This window comes from Carcharodon carcharias, chromosome 3 (genome assembly GCF_017639515.1).
Source record: "Carcharodon carcharias isolate sCarCar2 chromosome 3, sCarCar2.pri, whole genome shotgun sequence".
Classification (NCBI taxonomy): Eukaryota; Metazoa; Chordata; class Chondrichthyes; order Lamniformes; family Lamnidae; genus Carcharodon; species Carcharodon carcharias.
Genome location: NC_054469.1, coordinates 5,385,421 through 5,408,760, shown reverse-complemented (window position 1 = coordinate 5,408,760; position 23,340 = coordinate 5,385,421). Strand labels below are relative to the sequence as shown.

Genomic DNA, 23,340 nt, shown 5'->3' with positions numbered 1-23,340 from the left:
CACACACACACGGAATGAGACACACACACACACACGGAATGAGACACACACACACACACACGGAATGTGACACACACACACACACGGAATGTGACACACACACACACACACACACACACACGGAATGTGTCACACACACACACACGGAATGTGTGTCACATTCCGTGTGTGTGTGTGTGTCACATTCCGTGTGTGTGTGTGTGTCTCATTCCGTGTGTGTGTGTGTCTCATTCCGTGTGTGTGTGTGTGTGTCTCATTCCGTGTGTGTGTGTGTCTCATTCCGTGTGTGTGTGTGTCTCATTCCGTGTGTGTGTGTGTGTCTCATTCCGTGTGTGTGTGTGTGTCTCATTCCGTGTGTGTGTGTGTGTGTGTGTGTCTCATTCCGTGTGTGTGTGTGTGTGTGTGTCTCATTCCGTGTGTGTGTGTGTGTGTGTGTGTCTCATTCCGTGTGTGTCTCATTCCGTGTGTGTCTCATTCCGTGTGTGTCTCATTCCGTGTGTGTCTCATTCCGTGTGTGTCTCATTCCGTGTGTGTCTCATTCCGTGTGTGTGTGTGTGTGTCTCATTCCGTGTGTGTGTGTGTGTGTGTGTGTGTGTGTCTCATTCCGTGTGTGTGTGTGTGTGTGTGTGTGTGTGTCTCATTCCGTGTGTGTGTGTCTCATTCCGTGTGTGTGTGTGTCTCATTCCGTGTGTGTGTGTTTCTCATTCCGTGTGTGTGTGTGTCTCATTCCGTGTGTGTGTGTGTCTCATTCCGTGTGTGTGTGTGTCTCATTCCGTGTGTGTGTGTGTCTCATTCCGTGTGTGTGTGTGTGTCTCATTCCGTGTGTGTGTGTGTCTCATTCCGTGTGTGTGTGTGTCTCATTCCGTGTGTGTGTGTGTCTCATTCCGTGTGTGTGTGTGTCTCATTCCGTGTGTGTGTGTGTCTCATTCCGTGTGTGTCTCATTCCGTGTGTGTCTCATTCCGTGTGTGTGTGTGTGTGTGTGTGTGTGTGTGTGTGTGTGTCTCATTCCGTGTGTGTCTCATTCCGTGTGTGTGTGTGTGTGTGTGTGTGTCTCATTCCGTGTGTGTGTGTGTGTGTGTGTGTGTGTGTCTCATTCCGTGTGTGTGTGTGTGTGTGTGTGTGTGTCTCATTCCGTGTGTGTGTGTGTGTGTGTGTGTGTGTCTCATTCCGTGTGTGTGTGTGTGTGTGTGTGTGTGTGTGTGTGTGTGTGTCTCATTCCGTGTGTGTGTGTGTGTGTGTGTGTGTGTCTCATTCCGTGTGTGTGTGTGTGTGTGTGTGTGTGTGTGTCTCATTCCGTGTGTGTGTGTGTGTGTGTGTGTGTGTGTCTCATTCCGTGTGTGTGTGTGTGTGTGTGTGTGTGTGTGTGTGTCTCATTCCGTGTGTGTGTGTGTGTGTGTGTGTGTGTGTGTGTCTCATTCCGTGTGTGTGTGTGTGTGTGTGTGTGTGTGTGTGTGTCTCATTCCGTGTGTGTGTGTGTGTGTGTGTGTCTCATTCCGTGTGTGTGTGTGTGTGTGTGTGTGTGTGTCTCATTCCGTGTGTGTGTGTGTGTGTGTGTCTCATTCCGTGTGTGTGTGTGTGTGTGTGTGTCTCATTCCGTGTGTGTGTGTGTGTCTCATTCCGTGTGTGTGTGTGTGTCTCATTCCGTGTGTGTGTGTGTGTCTCATTCCGTGTGTGTGTGTGTGTGTGTGTGTGTGTGTGTGTCTCATTCCGTGTGTGTGTGTGTGTGTGTGTGTGTGTGTCTCATTCCGTGTGTGTGTGTGTGTGTGTGTGTGTCTCATTCCGTGTGTGTGTGTGTGTTTGTCTCATTCCGTGTGTGTGTGTGTCTCACACGGAATGAGACACACACACACATGGAATGAGACGCACACACACACACACACGGAATGAGACGCACACACACACACACACGGAATGAGACGCACACACACACACACACGGAATGAGACGCACACACACACACACACGGCAGACGCACACACACACACACACGGAATGAGACGCACACACACACACACACGGAATGAGACGCACACACACACACACACGGAATGAGACGCACACACACACACACACGGAATGAGACGCACACACACACACACACACACACTCGGAATGAGACACACACACACACACACACACACACACACACACACACACACACACACACACACGGAATGAGGCACACACACACACACACACACACACACACGGAATGAGACACACACACGGAATGAGACACACACACGGAATGAGACACACACACGGAATGAGACACACACACGGAATGAGACACACACACGGAATGAGACACACACACACGGAATGAGACACACACACACGGAATGAGACACACACACACACACACACACACACGGAATGAGACACACATACACACACACACGGAATGAGACACACACACACACACACACACACACGCGGAACGAGACACACGCGGAACGAGACACACACGGAATGGGACACACACACACACACACACACACACACACACACACACACACACACACGGAATGAGACACACACACACACACACGGAATGAGACACACACACACACACACGGAATGAGACACACACACACACACACACACACGGAATGAGACACACACACACACGGAATGAGACACACACACACACACGGAATGAGACACACACACACACACACACAGAATGAGACACACACACACACACACACGGAATGAGACACACACACACACACACACGGAATGAGACACACACACACACACACACACGGAATGAGACACACACACACACACGGAATGAGACACACACACACACACGGAATGAGACACACACACACACACGGAATGAGACACACACACACACGCGGAATGAGACACACACACACACACGGAATGAGAGACACACACACACACGGAATGAGACACACACACACACACGGAATGAGACACACACACACACACGGAATGAGACACACACACACACACGGAATGAGACACACACACACACACGGAATGTGACACACACACACACACACACACACGGAATGTGACACACACACACACACACACACGGAATGTGACACACACACACACACACACACACGGAATGTGACACACACACACACACACACACACACAGAATGTGACACACACACACACACACACACACACAGAATGTGACACACACACACACACAGAATGTGACACACACACACACACACACAGAATGTGACACACACACACACACACAGAATGTGACACACACACACACACACACAGAATGTGACACACACACACACGGAATGAAACCCTGAAGCTGCCAGTCACCAGGACCCCCTGCTAACGTAGAGAAACAGGTCATTACCTTCCTCCACGTCATTCCTTGATGCTGCCTCCAGCAATTGGACATTATCGGGGAACCGGATCCTCTTCACCACCTTGTTGCTTCTTCTTTTGTCCAGCTTCGCTTTTTTGCCTTGCGTCTCCTTCTCAAACTGCGCCCACTTCTTCAGCTGCTGTGCTCGCCGTTTGTGAGCGTGCTTGAGCCGTTCCTGAGTGGTCATTCGCCCCACTAACGGCTGCTCCGCCAGGAGCTCGCTGTGTTCTGCCATGTTTGTTCACACCCCAGAGCCCGGGGTGGGGGGAACTGAAGACCGGTGGGGGGGGGGGGGGGGGGCTATTTATCTCCGAAGCCAAAAACTAGGGGCCGAGTCACCACAGTCAGAACCAAGTGAAAGGAAAGGACTCCTGCTCCGTTGCCTTGTCACATATCCTTAGGAGTCAAGACGGAATGGCACTTGCCATGGTAGCGCTGGATCCTGCTACAATGGTGTCGTCCTTCCTGAAGCCAAAACTCAGTGTTGGTATTTAACCATTTCCCTGGCTCCTTGGCTCTTGTCCTTGTGGATATCAAGCAAAAGGAGAACACAAAAGCAACTCTGCCGATTACTCATTCAAGTGTTCCAAGTCAAATCGAGGGAAAGTGCAGAGACACTGTAAACATCGATGCTGTTGTCAGATATCAAACTGCAGCATCCGTCAGAGGCAACAACTGTCCTTCCTCCTCCTCCTCCTCCTCCTCAGGAGTCCGTGCACATAGATAAGGGGTGGAGCGGTATGTAGGATGCACCAGCTGCTGAAAGGCATTTATTGGTTCGTTGTGAAAATGTCCCTTTTCCCCACACCTGCCCTCTTCCCACACAATGGATTCCAGTCAGCAGGTTTGAACCTGGGGCGGGAGCATTAAGTGCAGGGCAGGGCAGTGTTAGGCTGAGTTTGCTAATAAGTGTGGGAGCTCTGCACTATAGGGGATGGGGAATGGGTGCCCTCGAAGGAGACTTCTCTTCCAGAATCTGTTAATTCAAAGTCTCCTCGAGTCTGCTCCTGGGAGAATATAGTTACCAAGATGATTTGCTCGTTTGTTCTTCACAGGTCTGTCTCCAACAGCCTCAACCCTTCTCGCAGGCCTGCGAGGTATACTCCCCACCCCCTCATAAGATAATTTCCAGGCGAGAATACACCTTCCGGGGAGTTGCAGTGAAGATCTCTGTACACATCGCCTCCTCTGATTGGCCGGCAGGAAGGTGTAAAGTTGGGAAACAGTCGTGTTTAAATTAGACAGAAAACGTTAAGGACACTTTTGTGTCTCCAGGCACCTGATCTGCAGCCCATGTTTCAGCTCGTCTTCCTGCAGTCAGTCCATCAAGGTGCTGAGGGAGGATGAAAAAGAAAAGCCATCAATAAAGGCTCTGTTGTGTAATACACACAGCTTTCAAACACTATAGTTACAGAGCGCTTCATATTTAACCCCTTCAGTGCTGCAACTCCACTGACATGATCTAGGGGCACCGGAACAAAGCAGCCATTCAGTCCCTCAAGCCTGATCCATTCAATCAGATCATGGCTGATCTGTAGCCCAAGCACATTTACTCACCCCTGTTCCATAGAACCATAGAAAAGTTACAGCACAGAAGGAGGCCATTCGACCCATCTTGTCCATGCCAGCCCGAGGACACCCAGGTGCCCTTTCTAATCCCACCTTCCTGCACCCGGCCCATAGCCCTGCAGCTTACAGCACTCTAGGTGCAGATCCAGGTACTTTTTTTCCACATCTCCTGATAATCTTACTCAACAAAGATCTGATCAGTCTCATTCTTGAAATTTTCAGTTGGCTTCCTGTCTCAACAGCTTCTGCTGGGGAGAGGGTTCCAGATTTCCGCTCCTCTTTGCGTGAAGAAGTGCTTCCCAACATCACCCCATTTTAAGGTTATGCTCCCCCTAGCCAGCCACCCCCTCCCTTCCCCAAGTTGTGGACTCCCTCACCAGAGGGAAGAGCTTTTAGCTACCTTACTGAATTACCGGCTCGTTTGAAAACCCTTTGATCAGATGATCGCTCAACTCCAAAACTCAAGGGAACACAAGCCACGTTTATACAAACCACAACTCTCTAAGCCACCTCTGGTAAGGGATGATACTTAGAATGCTAGTACAGTATAGCAAGCATGTGGCCATTTGGCCCATCAAATCTGTGCTGGGGTTCAGTTCTGTACATGTCTGGTACCCTTTAAGCCCCTGTCCACTGCTCACTTTACAGCAAGTTCCAGCAGGCTGCTGGCCCAGGAGTGGGGGGGGGGGAAGGCAAACAAACCTAATAATATCCTTAGCGCAGGGTGTGTGCGTGCTGGGGGCTGAGGGCACACCTTCCAGGACTGGAGCACCCCTGGACAAATGTTTCTCCCCGAGGGGTGCCGAGATCATTTGCATCAACTCTATTCTCAATCAGATGAGGTCAACCACCTCAGCTATGAACACAGCATCGAACTGGGGTAGTGGGGCAGGTTCAGAGAGTGACCCTACCCCAGAACACGGGGCAGTTTCCCTCGGCTATGTCCGGGCCTCAAGGATTCTTTAAAACATGAACAAATAGAGACAGAAACAGGAAACTGATTCCGCTCACACTGATAATTGCGAAAATCTGGAACACTTCACAACTCACTCAGAGAATCCAATTGGAGGATGAAGTGAGAGTAGGATTCTCCCTCAGCATCTGCTCTCTGTGGTCTCCTAATTTACAATGGAGCCTCCTCTGTTTTCACTATTGTAGATACCCCCAGCTGCTGATCCAGATTCACCACGGTATTTCTAAAATTCATTCTCAGGTGTGGGTGTCACCAGCAAGGCTGGCATTGGTTGCCAGGAGGGCGGTTAGAGGCTGCATTCTTCTGTTTGATACAACTTGCTGAGCCACTTTAGGGGGAAGTAGGAGTCAACCACTTTGCTGTGAGTCTGCATTCACATGTAGGCCAGGCCGGGTAACGGCAGTGGTTTTCCTTCCCTAAAGGGTATCGGTGAGCTCAGGAGTTACCAACGAGGCAACAGCATGAATGACAGGACAGACCTTCAGGCTGGTGAAATTTAAACAGGACGAGCCTGCAAATAGCATAAGCAAGCAGAAATAGAAGCTGAGGTTGCATGGGTATGTTGCGTTGGGTTTGGGGACCCACCCATAGTCTGTGGACACCCTCAAGGAAATGCTTCCATAATGATCCAACTGCACGTACCATCAGCCAATCAGCCCGTGGTTAGACTACATCACAGTCCCAGCAAAGAACACATTCTGTAATCCAGAGTGGCCATTCAGCCCATCGTGTCTGTCCCTCTCTGATCCAGACACGGCCCCCGTCCCCCTCCAATCCAGACACACCCCCCCTCCCCCCGCCCCCGATCCAGACACGGCCCCCGTACCCCCCCCGACTCCAGACACGGCCCCCGCCCCCCCTCTGCCCGATCAGACACGGCCCCCCGCCCCCCCCCCTCTGTCGACCAGACACGGCCCACCCGCTCCCCCTCCGATCCAGACACGGCCCCCGCCCCCCCTCCGATCCAGACACGGCCCCCCCGCCCCCCCCACCCCTCCGATCCAGACACGGCCCCCGCCCCCCGCGACTACCGATCCAGACACGGCCCCCGCCCCCCCCCCCTCCGATCCAGACACGGCCCCCTCCCCCCCCTCCGATCCAGACAACGGCCCCCGCCCCCCCCCCTCCGATCCCAACACGGCCCCCGGCCCCCTGCCGATCCAGACACGGCCTCCCCCGTCCCCCCTCCGATCCAGGACTCGGCCCCCCCGTCCCTCTCCGATCCAGGACACGGCCCCCCCGTACCCCCCTCCGATCCAGACACGGCCCCCCCAGTCCCCCTCCGTATCCAGACACGGCCCCCGTCAGACACGGCCCCCGTCCCCCTCCGATCCAGACACGGCCCCCGCCCCCCCCCCCCCCCCCCTCCGATCCAGACACGGCCCCCGTCCCCCTCCGATCCAGACCACGGCCCCCCGTCCCCCTCCGATCCAGACACGGCCCCCGTCCCCCTCCGATCCAGACACGGCCCCCGTCCCCCTCCGATCCAGACACGGCCCCCGTCCCCCCTCCGATCCAGACACGGCCCCCGTCCCCCTCCGATCCAGACACGGCCCCCGTCCCCCTCCGATCCAGACACGGCCCCCGTCCCCCTCCGATCCAGACACGGCCCCCGTCCCCCTCCGATCCAGACACGGCCCCCGTCCCCCTCCGATCCAGACACGGCCCCCGTCCCTCTCCGATCCAGACACGGACCCCCATCCCTCTCCGATCCAGACACGGCCCCCGTACCCCCCCCCTCCGATCCAGACACGGCCCCCGTCCCCCTCCGATCCAGACACGGCCCCCGCCCCCCCCCCTCCGATCCAGACACGGCCCCCGTCCCCCTCCGATCCAGACACGGCCCCCGTCCCCCTCCGATCCAGACACGGCCCCCGTCCCCCTCCGATCCAGACACGGCCCCCCCATCCCTCTCCGATCCAGACACGGCCCCCGTACCCCCCCCTCCGATCCAGACACGGCCCCCGTCCCCCTCCGATCCAGACACGGCCCCCGTACCCCCCCCTCCGATCCAGACACGGCCCCCGTCCCCCTCCGATCCAGACACGGCCCCCGCCCCCCCCCCTCCGATCCAGACACGGCCCCCGTCCCCCTCCGATCCAGACACGGCCCCCCCATCCCTCTCCGATCCAGACACGGCCCCCGCTCCCCCTCCGATCTAGATACGGCCCCCGCTCTCCCCCCCCGATCCAGACACGGCCCCCCCATCCCTCTCCGATCCAGACACGGCCCCCCCATCCCTCTCCGATCCAGACACGCCCCCCGCCTCCGATCCAGACACGGCCCCCCGCCTCCGATCCAGACACGGCCCCCGCTCCCCCCTCCGATCCAGATACGGCCCCCGCTCCCCCCCCCCCCGATCCAGACACGGCCCCCCCATCCCTCTCCGATCCAGACACGGCCCCCCATCCCTCTCCGATCCAGACACGGCCCCCCATCCCTCTCCGATCCAGACATGCATTGGCTTCAACACGCTCTGTGGTAAAGCATTCCAACGGCTAAAGGTTATATTAAATTAATTACTCTCTCTGATGGAATGGTATGCTACTGGAGTGACACATATCAGGTGGGTTATTGGTTCAATACTCAGGTTGATTTTAGACATGGGAGCCCCACAGGAGTACAAGTAGTCTTCAGTGTCCTTACATTGCTCACTATCCTCTCACTTCCCCGGTCACATACAGAAAGCTGTCCACAATTCACTTTCAAACTTTAAGAACTGAAGCCTAGCAAATAAAAACAGTGCCTCAAGGGCTTGTACGTTAAGTTTATTACCATCCGAGATTGGAATTCAAAACATGCTACTAAATACTTTTGATTAAAGCTTTACAAAGTATCCAGGATCTCAGAGACAGGAGGATTGGAAACAGTTCAAAAATTCCGACAATTGTTCATAATCAGAAACACGAGGGGAGGCAGCAAGGAAAGGTACTTGCTGACGAAAGGTCACCAGCAGGATTGGGGGATCTGGAGGGAACAGAAAATGACCAATTAACACTTCTAAATGGTGAATAAAAGCTATGAGTAAACAGTCAGATATAAAAGCTGGAAGGACCAAAGTATAAAGTACAGGACATCAAGACATATGAAAACAGTGAGAGAGGGTGAGGCCAATGAATCAGCTTGGTTAGGTGACATTGAGTGGGGTCAGTTAACTGATTGTAGTTTTAGAATAAGAGATATGCCATTTAAGACAAGAGATGAGGAGGAATTTCTTCCCTCGTAGAGTCGTGAATCTTTGGAATTCTCTTCCCCAGTGAGCAGTGGAGGCTGGGTCATTGATTATATTCAAGGCCGAGTTAAATGGGTTTTTGATTGACAAGGGGGTTCAAGAGTTGTGGGGGACAGGCAAGGAAGTGGAGCTGAAGCCAAGATCAGATCAGCCATGATCTTATTGAATGGCAGTGCAAACTCGAGGGACCAACGGCCTACTCCTGCTCCTGTTTCATATGATGTTTTTATATAGGTGAGGAAGATTGAGAGATGTGAGGTACTGGGAAAGTCTCTGTCACGGCGGAGAGCAGAATTTGGACTACAACAGTGAGATGAGGATATAATTTTGATTCCTGAAGGAATGAGGGAGGACAGTTCAGCGACTGCAATATTGTTTAAATCACAGTGAAGAGGACAGGAATGCCACAGGCGAGTGTGAGCAGCTGCAGGCTGTTTGCAAACTGCATTATTTCAACATCAATAGAGCATTGGAAAATTCTGTTTATACACAAACCCATCATCGCTCAGAGTTGGCTCAGCTTCAGCCGAAGTGACAGGAGAGGGTCCAGCAACAATCCTCCGCCTGCTCACACCAGGGAGGGGGAAAATGATATTAGCCATAGATTCTGTTGCTGATCACAACGTACTGGAAGGAACGTGTGTGTCTGTGCAACTCCCTGCACAAGGACCTCGTCAAATAACCTGCAAACAGCAACGAGCTGATCTCCAAACGGTGCAGGGCACAGTCAGTGATCACCACAAAAGGCAAGAGGCAATGGCTTCAGAAATGTAGCGAGAACACAAATGGAACATTCAGGAGCGGGACAGTAGAGGAGAATTGAGTCCCAGAGTAGAGTCTGCAACCAATGGAGAGACAGCATGGAGGCCTGGAAACAGGGTTCTCAAATGGAAGGATTCAAATCAATGACAATGGGGAAGAAATGATAGGAATGATCCAATGAAATTGCAGAAGATTTGCAAGAAAGTGGAATACAACAAAGAAAGGCAATGTGACTTTTCTGAGTGACAATGTGGGGAGGCGATGGCGTAGTGGTACAGTCACTGGACAGGTATTCCAGAGACCCAGGCTAAATGCTCTGGGGACCAGGGGCAGAGTTTCACACCAGCGGAATTTTTACTGTCCCGCCAAAGTCAACTGACATTTGAATGGCTCGCCCCAATTTACAGCCCCGCCCACACCGCCACTTGGCTGTAAAATTCCACCTCAGGGTTCGAATCCCGCCATGGCAGATGGTGGGATTTGAACTCAATCAAATTAAAAGTCTAATGATGCCTATGAAACCATTGTGTCACGTGTCATTAAATACCCATCGGGTTCACTAATGTCCTTAGCTGGTCTGATCTACATGTGATTCCAGTCCCACTCTCAATTCTTAAACGCTCTCAAATGCCCTGCAGTTGTACTAAACCAGCAGAAAGTCAATGAGGAATGAAACCGGACGGTCCACCCGGTGGACCACCCTACATCAACTTAGACAACAGCCTGACATAGCTACGCTCACGCAATTATACCTTACAGATAATGTCCCAGACACCACCATCACCGTCCCTGGGTATGTCCTGTCCCACCGGCAGGACAGACCTAGCAGAGGTGGCGGCACAGTGGTACACGGATACATCCGTCCATGACAGTATCGGCAGGAGTGACCACCACACAGTCCTAGTGGAGGCGAGGTCCTGCCTTCACATTGAGGATATCCTCTACCATGTTGTGTGGCACTACCACTGCGCTAAACGGGATAGATTTTAACTGGTCTAGCAACTCAAGTCTGGACATCCATGAGGCGCTGTGGGTCATCAGCAGCAGTAGAAATGGACTCAACCACAATCTGTAACCTCATGGCCCAATATATCCCCCACTCCACCATTACCATCAAACCAGGGGATCAACCCAAGTTCAATGAAGAGTGTAGGAGCAGCACCAGGCATACCTGAAAATGAGGCATCAACCTGGTGAAGCTACAACAAGGACTAATTAGAGGACAAACAGCAGAAGCAGCAAGTGATAGACAGAGCTAAGCAATTCCACAACCATCAGATCAGATTTAAGCTCTGCAGTCCTGCTACATCCAGTCATGAATGGTGGTGGACAATTAAACAACTCACTGGAGGAGGTGGCTCCACAATGATGGGGGAGCCCAGCACATCAGCACAAAAGATAAAACTGAAGAATTTGCAACAGTCTTCAGCCAGAAGTGCCAAGTGGATGATCCATCTTGGCCTCCTCCAGAGGTCCCCAGCATCACAGATGCCAGTCTTCAGCCAATTCAATTCACTCCACGTGATATCAAGAAACAGCTGAAGGCACTGGATAGTGCAAAGACTATGGGTCCTGACAATATTCGGGCAATAGTACTGAAGACTTGTGCTCCAGAACTTGCCGCACCCCTAGCCAAGCTGTTCCAGTACAGCTACAACACTGGCATCTACCCGGCTACGTGGAAAATTTCCAAGTTTGCTGATGACATGAAACTTGGTGCGAGTGGGAGTGGTGAGTAGGATGTAAAGAGGCTTTAGGCAAGTTGAGTGAGTGGGCAAATACATGGCAGATGCAGTATAATGTGGATAAGTGTGAAGTTACCCACTTAGGAGGAGAAACAAAATGGCAGAGTATTATTTACATGGTGCTAGATTGGGAAATGTTGATGTACAAAGGGACCTGGGTATCCTTGTACACCAATCACTGAAAGTAAGCATACGGGTGCAGCAAGCAGTTAGGAAGGCAAATGGTATGCTGGCCTTCATTGCGAGAGGACTTGAGTACAGGAGCAAGGACGTCTTACTGCAGCTGTACAGGGCTTTGATGAGACCACATCTGGAGTATTGTGTGCAGTTTTGGTCTCCTTACCTAAGAAAGGATATACTTTCCATAGAGGGAGTGCAGCGAAGGTTCACCAGACTGATTCCTGGGATGGCAGGATTTTCGCATGAGGAGAGATTGGGCTGACTAGGCCTGTATCTGTATTCACTGGAGTTTAGAAAAATGAGAGGGGATCTCATTGAAACGTATAAACTTCCAACAGGGATGGACAGACTGGATGCACGGAGGATGTTTCCTCTGACTGGGGATGTCTAGAACGGGGGTGGGGGGGGTGGTCACAGTCTCAGGATACAGGGTAGACCATTTAAGTCTGAGATGAAGAGAAACTTCTTCACTCAGAGGGTGTTGAACCTGTGGAATTCTCTACCACAGAAGCTGTGGAGGACAAGTCACTGAATATATTAAAGAAGAAAATAGATTTCTAGACTCTAAAGGCATCAAGGATATGGGGAGAGAGCAGGTGTATGGCGTTGAGAACAAAGAACAAAGATAAGTACAGCACAGGAACAGGCCCTTCGGCCCTCCAAGCCTGCACCGATCATATTGCCCGTCAACTAAAACATTTTGCACTTCCGGGGTCCGTATCCCTCTATTCCCATCCTATTCATGTATTTGTCAACCTGCCTCTTAAACACCACTATCGTACCTGCTTCCATCACCTCCTCTGGCAGCGAATTCCAGATACTCACTACCCTCTGCGTAAAAAACTTGCCCCGCACATCTCCTCTATTGTTTACTCCTCTCACGTTAAATCTATGTCCCCTAGTAATTGACTCTTCCACCCTGGGAAAAAGCTTCTGACTATCTACTCTGTCCATGTCACTCATAATTTTGTAAACTTCTATCAAGTCGCCCCCCAATCTCCGTCGCTCTAGTGAGAACAATCCGAGTTTCTCCAACCTCTCCTCATAGCTAATAACCTCCAGACCAGGCAGCACCCTGGTAAACCTCCTCTGCACCCTCTCCAGTGCCTCCATATCCTTCTGGTAATGTGGCGACCAGAATTGCACGCAATATTCCAAGTGTGGCCTAACCAAGGTTCTCTACAGCTGCAGCATGACTTCCCAGCTTTTATACTCAATACCCCTGCCAATGAAGGCAAGCATGCCATATACCTTCCTGACTACCTTATCCACCTGTGTTGCCACTTTCAGTGACCTGTGGACCTGTACACCCAGATCCCTCTGCCCGTCGATGCACTTAAGGGTTCTGAGATAGAGGATCAGCCATGATCATACTGAATGGAGCAGGCTCGAATGTCCTATGCCTGCTCCTATTTTCTTTATTTCTAAAATTGCCCAGGTATGTTCTGTACACAAAAAACAGGACAAACCCAGGCCAACCAATTACTTCCCCATCAGTCTAGTCTTGGTCATCAGTAAAGTGATGGAAGGGGTCATCAGCAGTGCTATTAAACGTCACTTACTCAGCAATAACCTGTTCACTGATGTCCAGTTTGGGTTCTGCCATTCTCCTGGCCAACATTTAGACAACAATAAAAAAAGATAATGATACCTGGTTTACTACCACAGCATAGAGTAAATAAGATCAGAGAGTTGAATGTGTGGCTCAAGACTGATGTGGGAGAAATGGATTTTGGTTCATGGCATCAGTATGGGGTAAGTGGGAGCTGTACTGCTGGTACAGTCTCCATCTGAACTGTGCTAGGACCAGAGTTCTGGCAAGTTGTAGAACTAGGGCTGTAAGGGTGGTGCGGGTAGTGGGGGCAGTTAAAGAGAAAGGACAAGGCAATAGTGCAGAGTAGCAATGCAGGTAATGATAACAAAGGTGTGACAGGAAGGGGCAGAGCATATAAACATAAGAGTGCACCAGCAAATAAGGCCAGAGTAGGGAAAAAAAAAGGTAAAAGACAGAATTAAAAGCTCTTTATCTGAATGCACACAGCATTCATAACAAGCTGGATGATATAATAGCTGTTACAGAGACATGGTTGCAAAGTGACCATTGCTGGGACCTGAATACTCAAGGGTATCTGATATGTCAGTAGGACAGGCAAAGGAAGTGGGGTAGCTCTGTCAATAAAGGATAATAAATGTAGTGAGAGATGATCTTGGTTCAGAAGATCAAGATGTAGAATCAGTTTGTGTGGAGGTAAGAAATAGCAAAGGAAAGAAGTCACTGGTAGGAGTAGTTTATAGGCTCTCTAACAAGTAGCTACACTGTAGGACAGAGTATAAATCAAGAAACAATGGGGACTTGTCTGAAAGGTACTGCAATAATCATGGGCGATTTTAATCTTTGTATGGATCGAACGAATCAAACTGGCAAAGATAACCTAGAGGATAAGTTCATAGGGTGTACTTGGGACAGTTTCTTAGAGCAACAGATTCTGGAGCCAACCAGGGAAGACTATTTTAGATTTGGTAATAAGTAATGAGACAGGATCATAGTAAAAGGATCCTCTGGGCAAGAGTGATCATAACAGGGACAGCATAAAAGCTAAAGAGAAAGCATACAAGGCGGTGAAGAGCAGTGGGAAACCAGGGGATTGGGAAACCTACAAAGACCAACAGAGGACAACTAAAAAATAAATAAGGAAGGAGAAGATTAAATATGAGGATAAACTAGCCAGTAATATAAAAGAAGATTGCAAGAGGTTTTTTTTAGATATATAAAGGGTAAGAGAGAGGCAAAAGTGGACATTGGGCCACTGGAAAATGACGCTGGAGAAGTAGTAGTGGGGAACAAAGAAATGGCGGAGGAACTGAATAGGTACTTTGCGTCAGTCTTCACGATGGAAGACACGAGTAACATCCCCAAAGTTCAAGAGAGTCGGGGGGCAGAGGTGAGCATGGTGGCCATTACCAAGGAGAAGGTGCTAGGAAAACTGAAAGGTCTGAAGGTGGATAAATCCCCTGGACCAGATGGATTACACCCCAGAGTTCTGAAGGAGATAGCTGAAGAGATAGTGGAGGCGTTATTGGTGATCTTTCAGGAATCACTGGAGTCAGGGAGGGTCCCAGAGGACTGGAAAATCGCTAATGTAACCCCCGTGTTTAAGAAGGGAGTGAGGCAAAAGACAGGAAATTACAGGCTGATTAGCCTGACCTCGGTCGTTGGTAAGATTTTAGAGTCCATTATTAAGGATGAGATTTCAGAATACTTGGACGTGCATGGGAAAATAGGGCAAAGTCAGCATGGTTTCATCAAGGGGAGGTCATGCCTGACAAATCGGTTAGAATTCTTTGAGGAGGTAACAAGCAGGTTAGACAAAGGAGAGCCAATGGATGTTATCTACCAGAAGGCCTTTGACAAGGTGCCGCACAGGAGGCTGCTCAGTAAGATAAGAGCCCATGGAGTTAGAGGCAAGGTACTAGCATGGATAAAGATTGGCTGTCTGGCAGGAGGCAGAGAGCGGGGATAAGGGGGTCCTTCTCAGCATGGCGGCTGGTGACTAGTGGAGTTCCACAGGGGTCAGTGTTGGGACCACAACTTTTCACTTTATACATTAATGATCTAGATGAAGGAACTGAGGGCATCCTGGCTAAGTTTGCAGATGATACAAAGATAGGTGGAGGGACAGGTAGCATTGAGGAGGCGGGGAGGCTGCAGAAGGATTTGGACAGGTTAGGAGAATAGGCAAAAAAGTGGCAGATGGAATACAATGTGGGGAAGTGTGAGGTCATGCACTTTGGTAGGAAGAAGAGAGGCATAGACTATTTTCTAAATGGGGAGAGAATTCAGAAATCTGGAGTGCAAAAGGACTTGGGAGTCCTAGTCCAGGATTCTCTTAAGGTTAACTTGCAGGCTGAGTCGGTAGTTAGGAAGGCAAATGCAATGTTGGCATTTATTTCAAGAGGACTAGAATATAAAAGCAGGGATGTGCTGCTGAGGCTTTATAAGGCTCTGGTCAGACCACATTTAGAATATTGAGAGCAATATTGGGCCCCATATCTCAGGAAGGATGTTCTGGCCCTGGAGAGGGTCCAGAGGAGGTTCACGAGAATGATCCCAGGAATGAAAGGCTTAACATGTGAGCAAGGCTTGAGGACTCTGGGTCTATACTCGATGGAGTTTAGAAGGATGAGTGGGGATCTGATTGAAACTTACAGAATACTGAAAGGCCTGGATAGAGTGGACGTGGGGAAGATGTTTCCATTAGTATGAGAGACTAGGACCCAAGGGCACAGCCTCAGAGTAAAGGGAAGACCTTTTAGAACAGAGATGAGGAGAAACTTCTTTAGCCAGAGAGTGGTGAATCTATGGAATTCATTGCCACAGAAGGCTGTGGAGGCCAGGTCATTGACTGTATTTAAGAGTGAAATAGATAGGTTCTTGGTAAGGGGATCAAAGGTTGTGGGGAGAAGGCAGGAGAATGGGGTTGAGAAACTTATCAGCCATGATTGAATGGCGGAGCAGGCTCGATGGGCCGAATGGCCTAATTTCTGCTCCTATGTCTTATGGTCTTATAACATGCTGGAATTTTATATTCAGTTTGAAGATGGGAAATTTGGATCTAAAAATAGTAACTTAAAACTTTAATAAAGGCAATTGCAAGAATAAGACGACAGAGTTGGCTCAAGCGAACTGGGTAAATAGATTAAGAGGTAAGACGCTAGAGAGGCAATGGCAGACATTTAAGGAGATATTTCTTAACTCTCAACAAAAGTATGAGACTGGGGAATTAAGAATGGGAAACAAGGAAATGGCAGATACTTTGAACAAGTATTTTGTATCTGGCTTCACAGAAGACAACACAAAGCATCCCAAGAATAGTAGAAACTCAAGAGGCAAAAGGGAAGGAGAAATTTAAAACAATCACTAACAAGAAATCTGCTGTCCTTACTCAGTCTGGTATACGTGACACCAGGTCCACAGCAATGTGGTTGACTCTTAACTGCCCTCTGAAATGGCCGAGCAAGATACGGTTGTATTCAAGAAAGTGGCTTTAATACCTACTTCAAGGGAGGGAAAAGAATGGAAGTTTGGATTATTTGGTGGAAGAACACAGAACTGGCGGCTTTCAAGTTTCAAGGCCAGGACATTCAAGAAACAAGGCCTGAAAAAAATTAAATTCGAGTACTGCTAAAAAAAAAGACATGCTAACAAAGCTTTTTGTCTCACCAGTGAAGGGGAACAACAATTTATACTGCATGAGAAGAAAGTGCTGATTGGTTGGTTGGCAAGTGGACTCTGATCAGTTGAGACTTTGCCATGAAAAATGCAGCATGGAACAGTTAACTGTCCAGCTTTGTTCAAATTCAAAGTAGGCAGGTCGACTCTGATTGGTCAAGGTATTCCCCTGAGCAATGACCCAGGAAATCGCTGTTCCCCAAACTTTTGGTTAGTCGAAAAAGTGCATTGTGTGGGCATGTTCCTTCTGTTTGCAAAGAACAGGGTCCTGTGTGCAAATATATGTGGCTTCCAGCATGCGTAAGTGAGCCACACTGCTAGCTCAACTGACAATCTCAAACTGGTTTTCACTGTAATTCTTAGCACAATCAGGGTTGTTTAGCAAGTATTGTCCAATCACAGACTCACATCTAATGCTAGACACTATGTTTTGAGTGTTGCAAGCATGGGCTGGTTGGGTACTGTCAGTACTTTATCTGTTGCGAACAGCCATAGGGACATCAAAACAAAAAACTGCGGATGCTGGAAATCCAAAACAATAACAGAATTAGCTGGAAAAACTCAGCAGGTCTGGAAGCATCGGCGGAGAAGAAAAGAGTTGACGTTTCGAGTCCTCATGACCCTTCAACAGAACTAGGTGAATCCAAGGAAGGGGTGAAATATAAGCTGGTTTAAGGTGTGTGTGTGTGTGTGTGTGTTGGGGGGGGCGTTGGGTGGGGGGAGAGAAGGGGAGGGGGGGTGTGGTTGTAGGGACAAACAAGCAGTGATAGAAGCAGATCATCAAAAGATGTCACAGACAACAGAACACAGAGGTGTTGAAGTTGGTGATATTATCTAAAGTTCTGTTGAAGGGTCATGAGGACTCGAAATGTCAACTCTTTTCTTCTCAGCCGATGCTTCCAGACCTGCTGAGTTGTTCCAGGTAATTCTGTTTTTGTTTTAGCCATAGGGACATGCTGTTTGATAAGATCTGCCAGTCATCGGGATGTACAGCCTACATACCTAGCATCACACTGGCACTGAAATTCATATACCACATTACTCATTTATGTGATAGGCAGAGTAGGCAGAATACTACTCGTGTTGCTACTGTGTAGTAAGAGCATGCAAAGGCTAGCTTCACCTGTTGCTCAAATTTTGGAGATACCAGAGGTTGACTGGGCACTTTTCAGGACCGAAAGCAGTGGCCTTGGGTCCATTCATGAGTTTGTGCGATATGTAGCAAGTGATGATGTGATCAGGATAGCCATTATTCTGCAGGACGGCTCTGATGCACTCTATTTACGAACAAGGAGCAGGAGTAGGCCATTCAACCCCTCGAACCTGCTCCACCATTTAACAAGATCATGGCTGATCTGATAGTAACCTCAAATCTGCATCCCACCTACCCCCGATAACCTTTCACCCCCTTGTTTACCAAGAGTCTATCACCTCTGCCTTAAAAATACAAACATTTCAACATCAAACTTGCATGGTGAACAAATGGCTTGGGCTCTATGAGGCTGCCAATAAGGCCAACCTTATTGCGTGTGGAACTGTAAGAGTCCCAACACTTCTACTGGCCAATGAAGGTAGGTTCGTGGTAGACAGGCGTAGAGAACCTGTAGGCAGATTTCTCAACTTGCACATCAAGGAAAGGGAGTTCGTTTGACTGCTCCAATTAAAGGTGAATTTGAGTGCAGGATGGAGCCCATTAAGGTGTTTAAGGAAACTCTTACACGCAGCTGTGGATTCAAATATAGCAAACGCATCATTCACGTATCGGAAGTAGGCAAGCGGTAGGAGGTTAGATGTCATTCCACTGGAGATGGGTTTCTCGTGGAAACCGGCAATGATGTTTGAGAGAGCTGGGCTTAGAGGGGATCCGTGGCAACACCATCTATCTGATGCTTTCACCACTCAGTCGACCTGCCCGATCTGAATTTGAACAAAGCTGGGCAGATAATTATTCCATGGTTGGAGTCTCCATAGCAACACCTTGAACAATCAGCACTCTCTTCTCATACAGTATAAATTGTTTTTCCCCATCACTATTGGTAATTTTTTACCAGCTGTCCCGATGAGTGCAACATGGAAAGCTTTGATAGCTTGTCTCTTTTTGCAACAATATTCGAGTCCAATACTACCAAACGGCTACTTAAATTTAAATTCTTATAGATCTAAAAGTAACCCAAAGTTATGCAACATACTCGAAGGAAAATATTATAAACAGCCCAGGCTACAAGAATCTTCACATGCAATGTCACAACAGAATAGCACAGCAGAGGAACCTCTTTATCTCCTCAGACAAGGAACTTGACTATTTCTTCACAACTACTCTCCAGATCAGATAAATGTAGCTTTTCTATATTTAACAGCGGTGACAATAAAAAATATTAACTCATCGACGTGAGACTGCTTGTTTAGTGTTTGATACCTCATTCGATCAACAGCTGTTTGGCCAAAGCAAAACCTCAAGGTATTTCTCTACCTGCGAGCCGGGTTGGAGATTTCACCTGTGGTATGTTGGAATGTACCGTGCTCATGAAACCAGGTAGGAACAGGCAGAGAGAATGAAGCTTGACAAAGCTGAGTAAGAAACTAGTACCAGCTATAAGAGAACGTGCTGATAAAAGTTAGACTGCGCCCAACATAATTGCTAAGAGCTTAGCTTGATTTTCAGTATGATATAGTAACTAAAGTCCAAATAGTAATAAGATTCATGATCACTTTATGGAGACATTTTAAATTTATGACTGCAGTGAAACGGGCATGGGTGGCTTGAATATTAATTGCAATGCAATTGGTTCAATCTAGAAACATGATGAAACAACCTGCACTTTTGTTAAAAATTGCCTCTGCTTTGAGTCATCTCCACACAAGACTGAGGCAGACACGACAGTGGGCATCTTTACACTGGATTTTATAGAGTTTGGATCATAGGAAAGATGATCTAATTTTCTTGGGCTCATTGATGAGCCCCTCTCGCTGTACTAAGGCAAGGCAGCTGCACCTCATAATATGCAGCATGATGTTGGTCACTTGGCTGCCCATCACAATCTTTTGCATCACTGGGCACTGTGATGGCCTAAGACACAGTTCAGCAAAGTGAAGAAAGGGCACTGAGCCATGTCACATCCAAGAGGGCATGGCGCCAGGAAACGCCTTGGCCGGGGGCACAGGAGACGGAGGGTACAGAAGCAACAGCTGACACGACTGCACACCACACGGCAAACCTGTTTCAGGAAGAAACAGCGCACTCGATAGAAGATGCAGTTTCCAAGTCTGCTCTGTCATTGAGGTGTCTAAATTTAAAGTGGTACATTCAAGGAACAGAGCAAAATGGGACAACCAAATGCGATGCTGTTAATTGTCCCAGTGAGTGTACTGGGTGTAACCAGCTGCAGGAATACCACACTAAAACCAATATGCTTTGTCTGATATTCTTATTCACCACATTAAGTTATCACCAGTATCTTCTGCCCCACTGTTAAATAGCTCAAACTGTTGTCTCCAGAGGCAATGCAAGACTGGAAGACATAATTGTACTGTTGGGTGTTCCTCCAAGTGAATACCTCCTGGAAAGTTTTCCGTCAGAACTTTGTACAGTCAATATTTAACTAAGTATAGTGGCAATTCTTCATCATAATGGGTAATGTGCTGAACATTTTGCTTTTATTGGTTACTGCTACTCTGGGATAGAGTCAAGATGTGCATCATCGGGCAGACAGGTGTAAACCCTTACACCCTGTGGAGAGCCACAGAGTGGACGTATAAGGGAGCAATGGCCATGTTCCCTGATGTACTGTTACAAGCACACAGGGGCTACTACCACGTCCAGCCCTGATTGCACAGAATTAGAAATTGCCACACAGCCTGGCAATGTCTGCCCCTCCACCTCCAAGCCGACCAGTACCATGAAGCACAGTTAAATCTCACAAAGACAGTGAGTAGCTACAAAACAGACAAAAGAGAAGTCAAAATTGTTTCCTGACCCTACAATAAAGTTCAGTGAATCAGTCTCATTACAAATCAGTCTAAACAATACAACCGACATCACATTGCAGACACTCCTGCACAGTGCAACTTGAATAATGCTGTAATACTCTATATCGAATGATAATAATCTATACTGACTAATGAATACGCTGATCCATCTCTAAACCTGACACTATCCAGTTTAATAAAGCTGGTAGAGATGAACTATCTGCAAGTCTCCAAATTGCTCATATGGACAGGTAGTGAAGGAGATACTGCTCCTGTCCATTAGGTACAAAGTACCATGTTACCTTTGAGGGTAAGGAAGACTGTGGGAAGGACAGTGTGAATGTTGACCATGGCACTATAGAGCAGGAGGCTGTTCATGGGGAGGAGATGGACAGTAGAAAGGGAATCTATAATTTGGTGGAAAGACTGCATTCTTTGCAGTCAGGATTGAGAGGTCAGAAGAAACAGCTGGATAAGATCTGGAAATGGAGGATCCAGTTCTTGTGCTCCATGCTGGAACCGACAATGTAGAAAAGATTGGGGAAGAGATCCTGCTGAGAGAGAATCAAGAGTTAGGCACTCAATTGAAAAGCAAGACCTCGTGTTTATTACCAGAGCCACATGCCAACTGGCGCAAAGCCAAACAGATTAAAAAAGTCAATATGTAGCTGTGGGAGTGGCATGGGAAAAGGGGATTCCATTTTAGGGGACATGCGCACTGTTAGGATGGGCTGCACCTGAACTGGCTGGAACCAAGATCCAAGCGGAAAGAATGACTTGGGCTGTAAATAAGACTTTAAACTAACATCGGGAATGGTGGGGGCCGGTGGTAGAGAATGCTAGAAATGGCAGAAAGCCAACAAAACAAAAATCAGGAAGAGAGTAAAAGGACAAACTAAACAACACAAATAATCAGAGATTAGATAAACTTCGAAGATGTCTATACCTGTTTACAGTACTGAATGACTCCTCATCAGCTGGCATGAAGCACAATGGGTCAAACGGCCTCCCAGCCTGCTGCAAATTTCCAGGAGAGATCGTTCCTGCTGGTCGGGGATCTAAAACACGGGGGCACAGCCACAGGCCGATCATTTAGGACTGAGATGAGGAGAAATTACTTCACTCACAGGGTTGTGAATCTTTGCAATTCTCTACCCCAGAGGGTTACGGATGCTCCATCGTTGAGTACATTTAAGGCTGGGATAGACAGATTTTTGGTCTCTTGGGGAATTAAGGGATGTGGGGAGCGGGCAGGACAATGGAGTTGAAGCCCAAGATCAGCCATGATGGTACCGAGCAGTGGAGCAGGGTCGATGGGCTGTGTGGTCTACTCCTGATTCTATTATGTTATGAGAAGGACATGGGATGTGGAGAGGAGGTTTAACATAGAATGGAGCACATGGGCAGGCACAGGCACACATGCACTAAATGGACACTGGGTGGGGTAACGAATGCAGAAAGAACTGCTTCCTACAACTCTCAGTCATCAACTTTGCAGAAAATGCCATGACGGTCATAATCTGAGGCCAGTCACACCATCAACTGGACTCAAAAGTAAATCTCAACCACCCTCTTATTGGAAGAGTGGGCAAGTGTATTGAGTAGTTCTACTCATAGGGATAGACAACAAAAGCCATCATCTCACAAAAGAATTTTAAAAATGTTGCTGGCCCTGGGTTTGATCTGCGTTTGCTAGCCTCAGCTTGGGTGATTGGCCTCAGGACCTTGGGAATAGAGGAGGAAATTAAACAAAGTCTCAGCTGAGGATCCTCCCAGTTTACGCATGCACGGGCAGGAGCAGAATCCTGGTCTATAATGACACACCCTTCCCCCCCACTGAACAACTTACCCAACACTCACTGCAGAAGCACACAAAGGAACGAAAGCCCCCAGTGAGTTCCTGGGTTAATTCCATGAACCCCCTCCCTGCCTGTCACACTGCATTACAGGTGAAGCAGCTGCACGCCCTAATAAGGCAGGATGATGCTGGTCACTTGGGTACAGTACCTCACAAGGAGTTCATCACAATGTGCAGTATCATTGCAATGGCAGGCACCAACTGCTCATATCTGGACACAGCCGAGTAGATTGAAGGGAGGGCATCTGAGCCATGTCACATCAAAGAGTGATCAACAGCTTCAAACGCCGAGGGAGGAGGTGGTGGAGGCGGCATTACCAATGGCAGAGGCAACAACAGATGACTCGACTGTGCACAACGCAGAAAATGTGCTTCAAGCGGTACTAGCATACCTAATAGGAGCGACGGTCTCTGAGTCCAATCCTACACTGGGATGTGTCAAATTAGT

General features: G+C 48.8%; 1 protein-coding gene across 6 annotated transcripts in view; it reads right to left on the bottom strand.

The window, feature by feature from the left end:
• Nucleotides 1-23,340, bottom strand: part of ppp1r16a (protein phosphatase 1, regulatory subunit 16A) — a 145,033-nt gene that overhangs the window by 79,926 nt on the left and 41,767 nt on the right. For 3 of the 6 annotated variants that reach the window (XM_041184870.1, XM_041184874.1, XM_041184871.1), the window contains exon 2: nt 3,366-4,710. In XM_041184870.1, the coding sequence (XP_041040804.1) occupies nt 3,366-3,612 (247 nt within the window). In that variant the 5' untranslated portion in view covers nt 3,613-4,710. Of the gene's footprint in view, nt 1-3,365; nt 4,711-6,561; nt 6,581-16,781; nt 16,799-23,340 lie in introns of those variants that run through there. The other 3 variants (XM_041184873.1, XM_041184872.1, XM_041184875.1) reach the window with 3 other exon arrangements.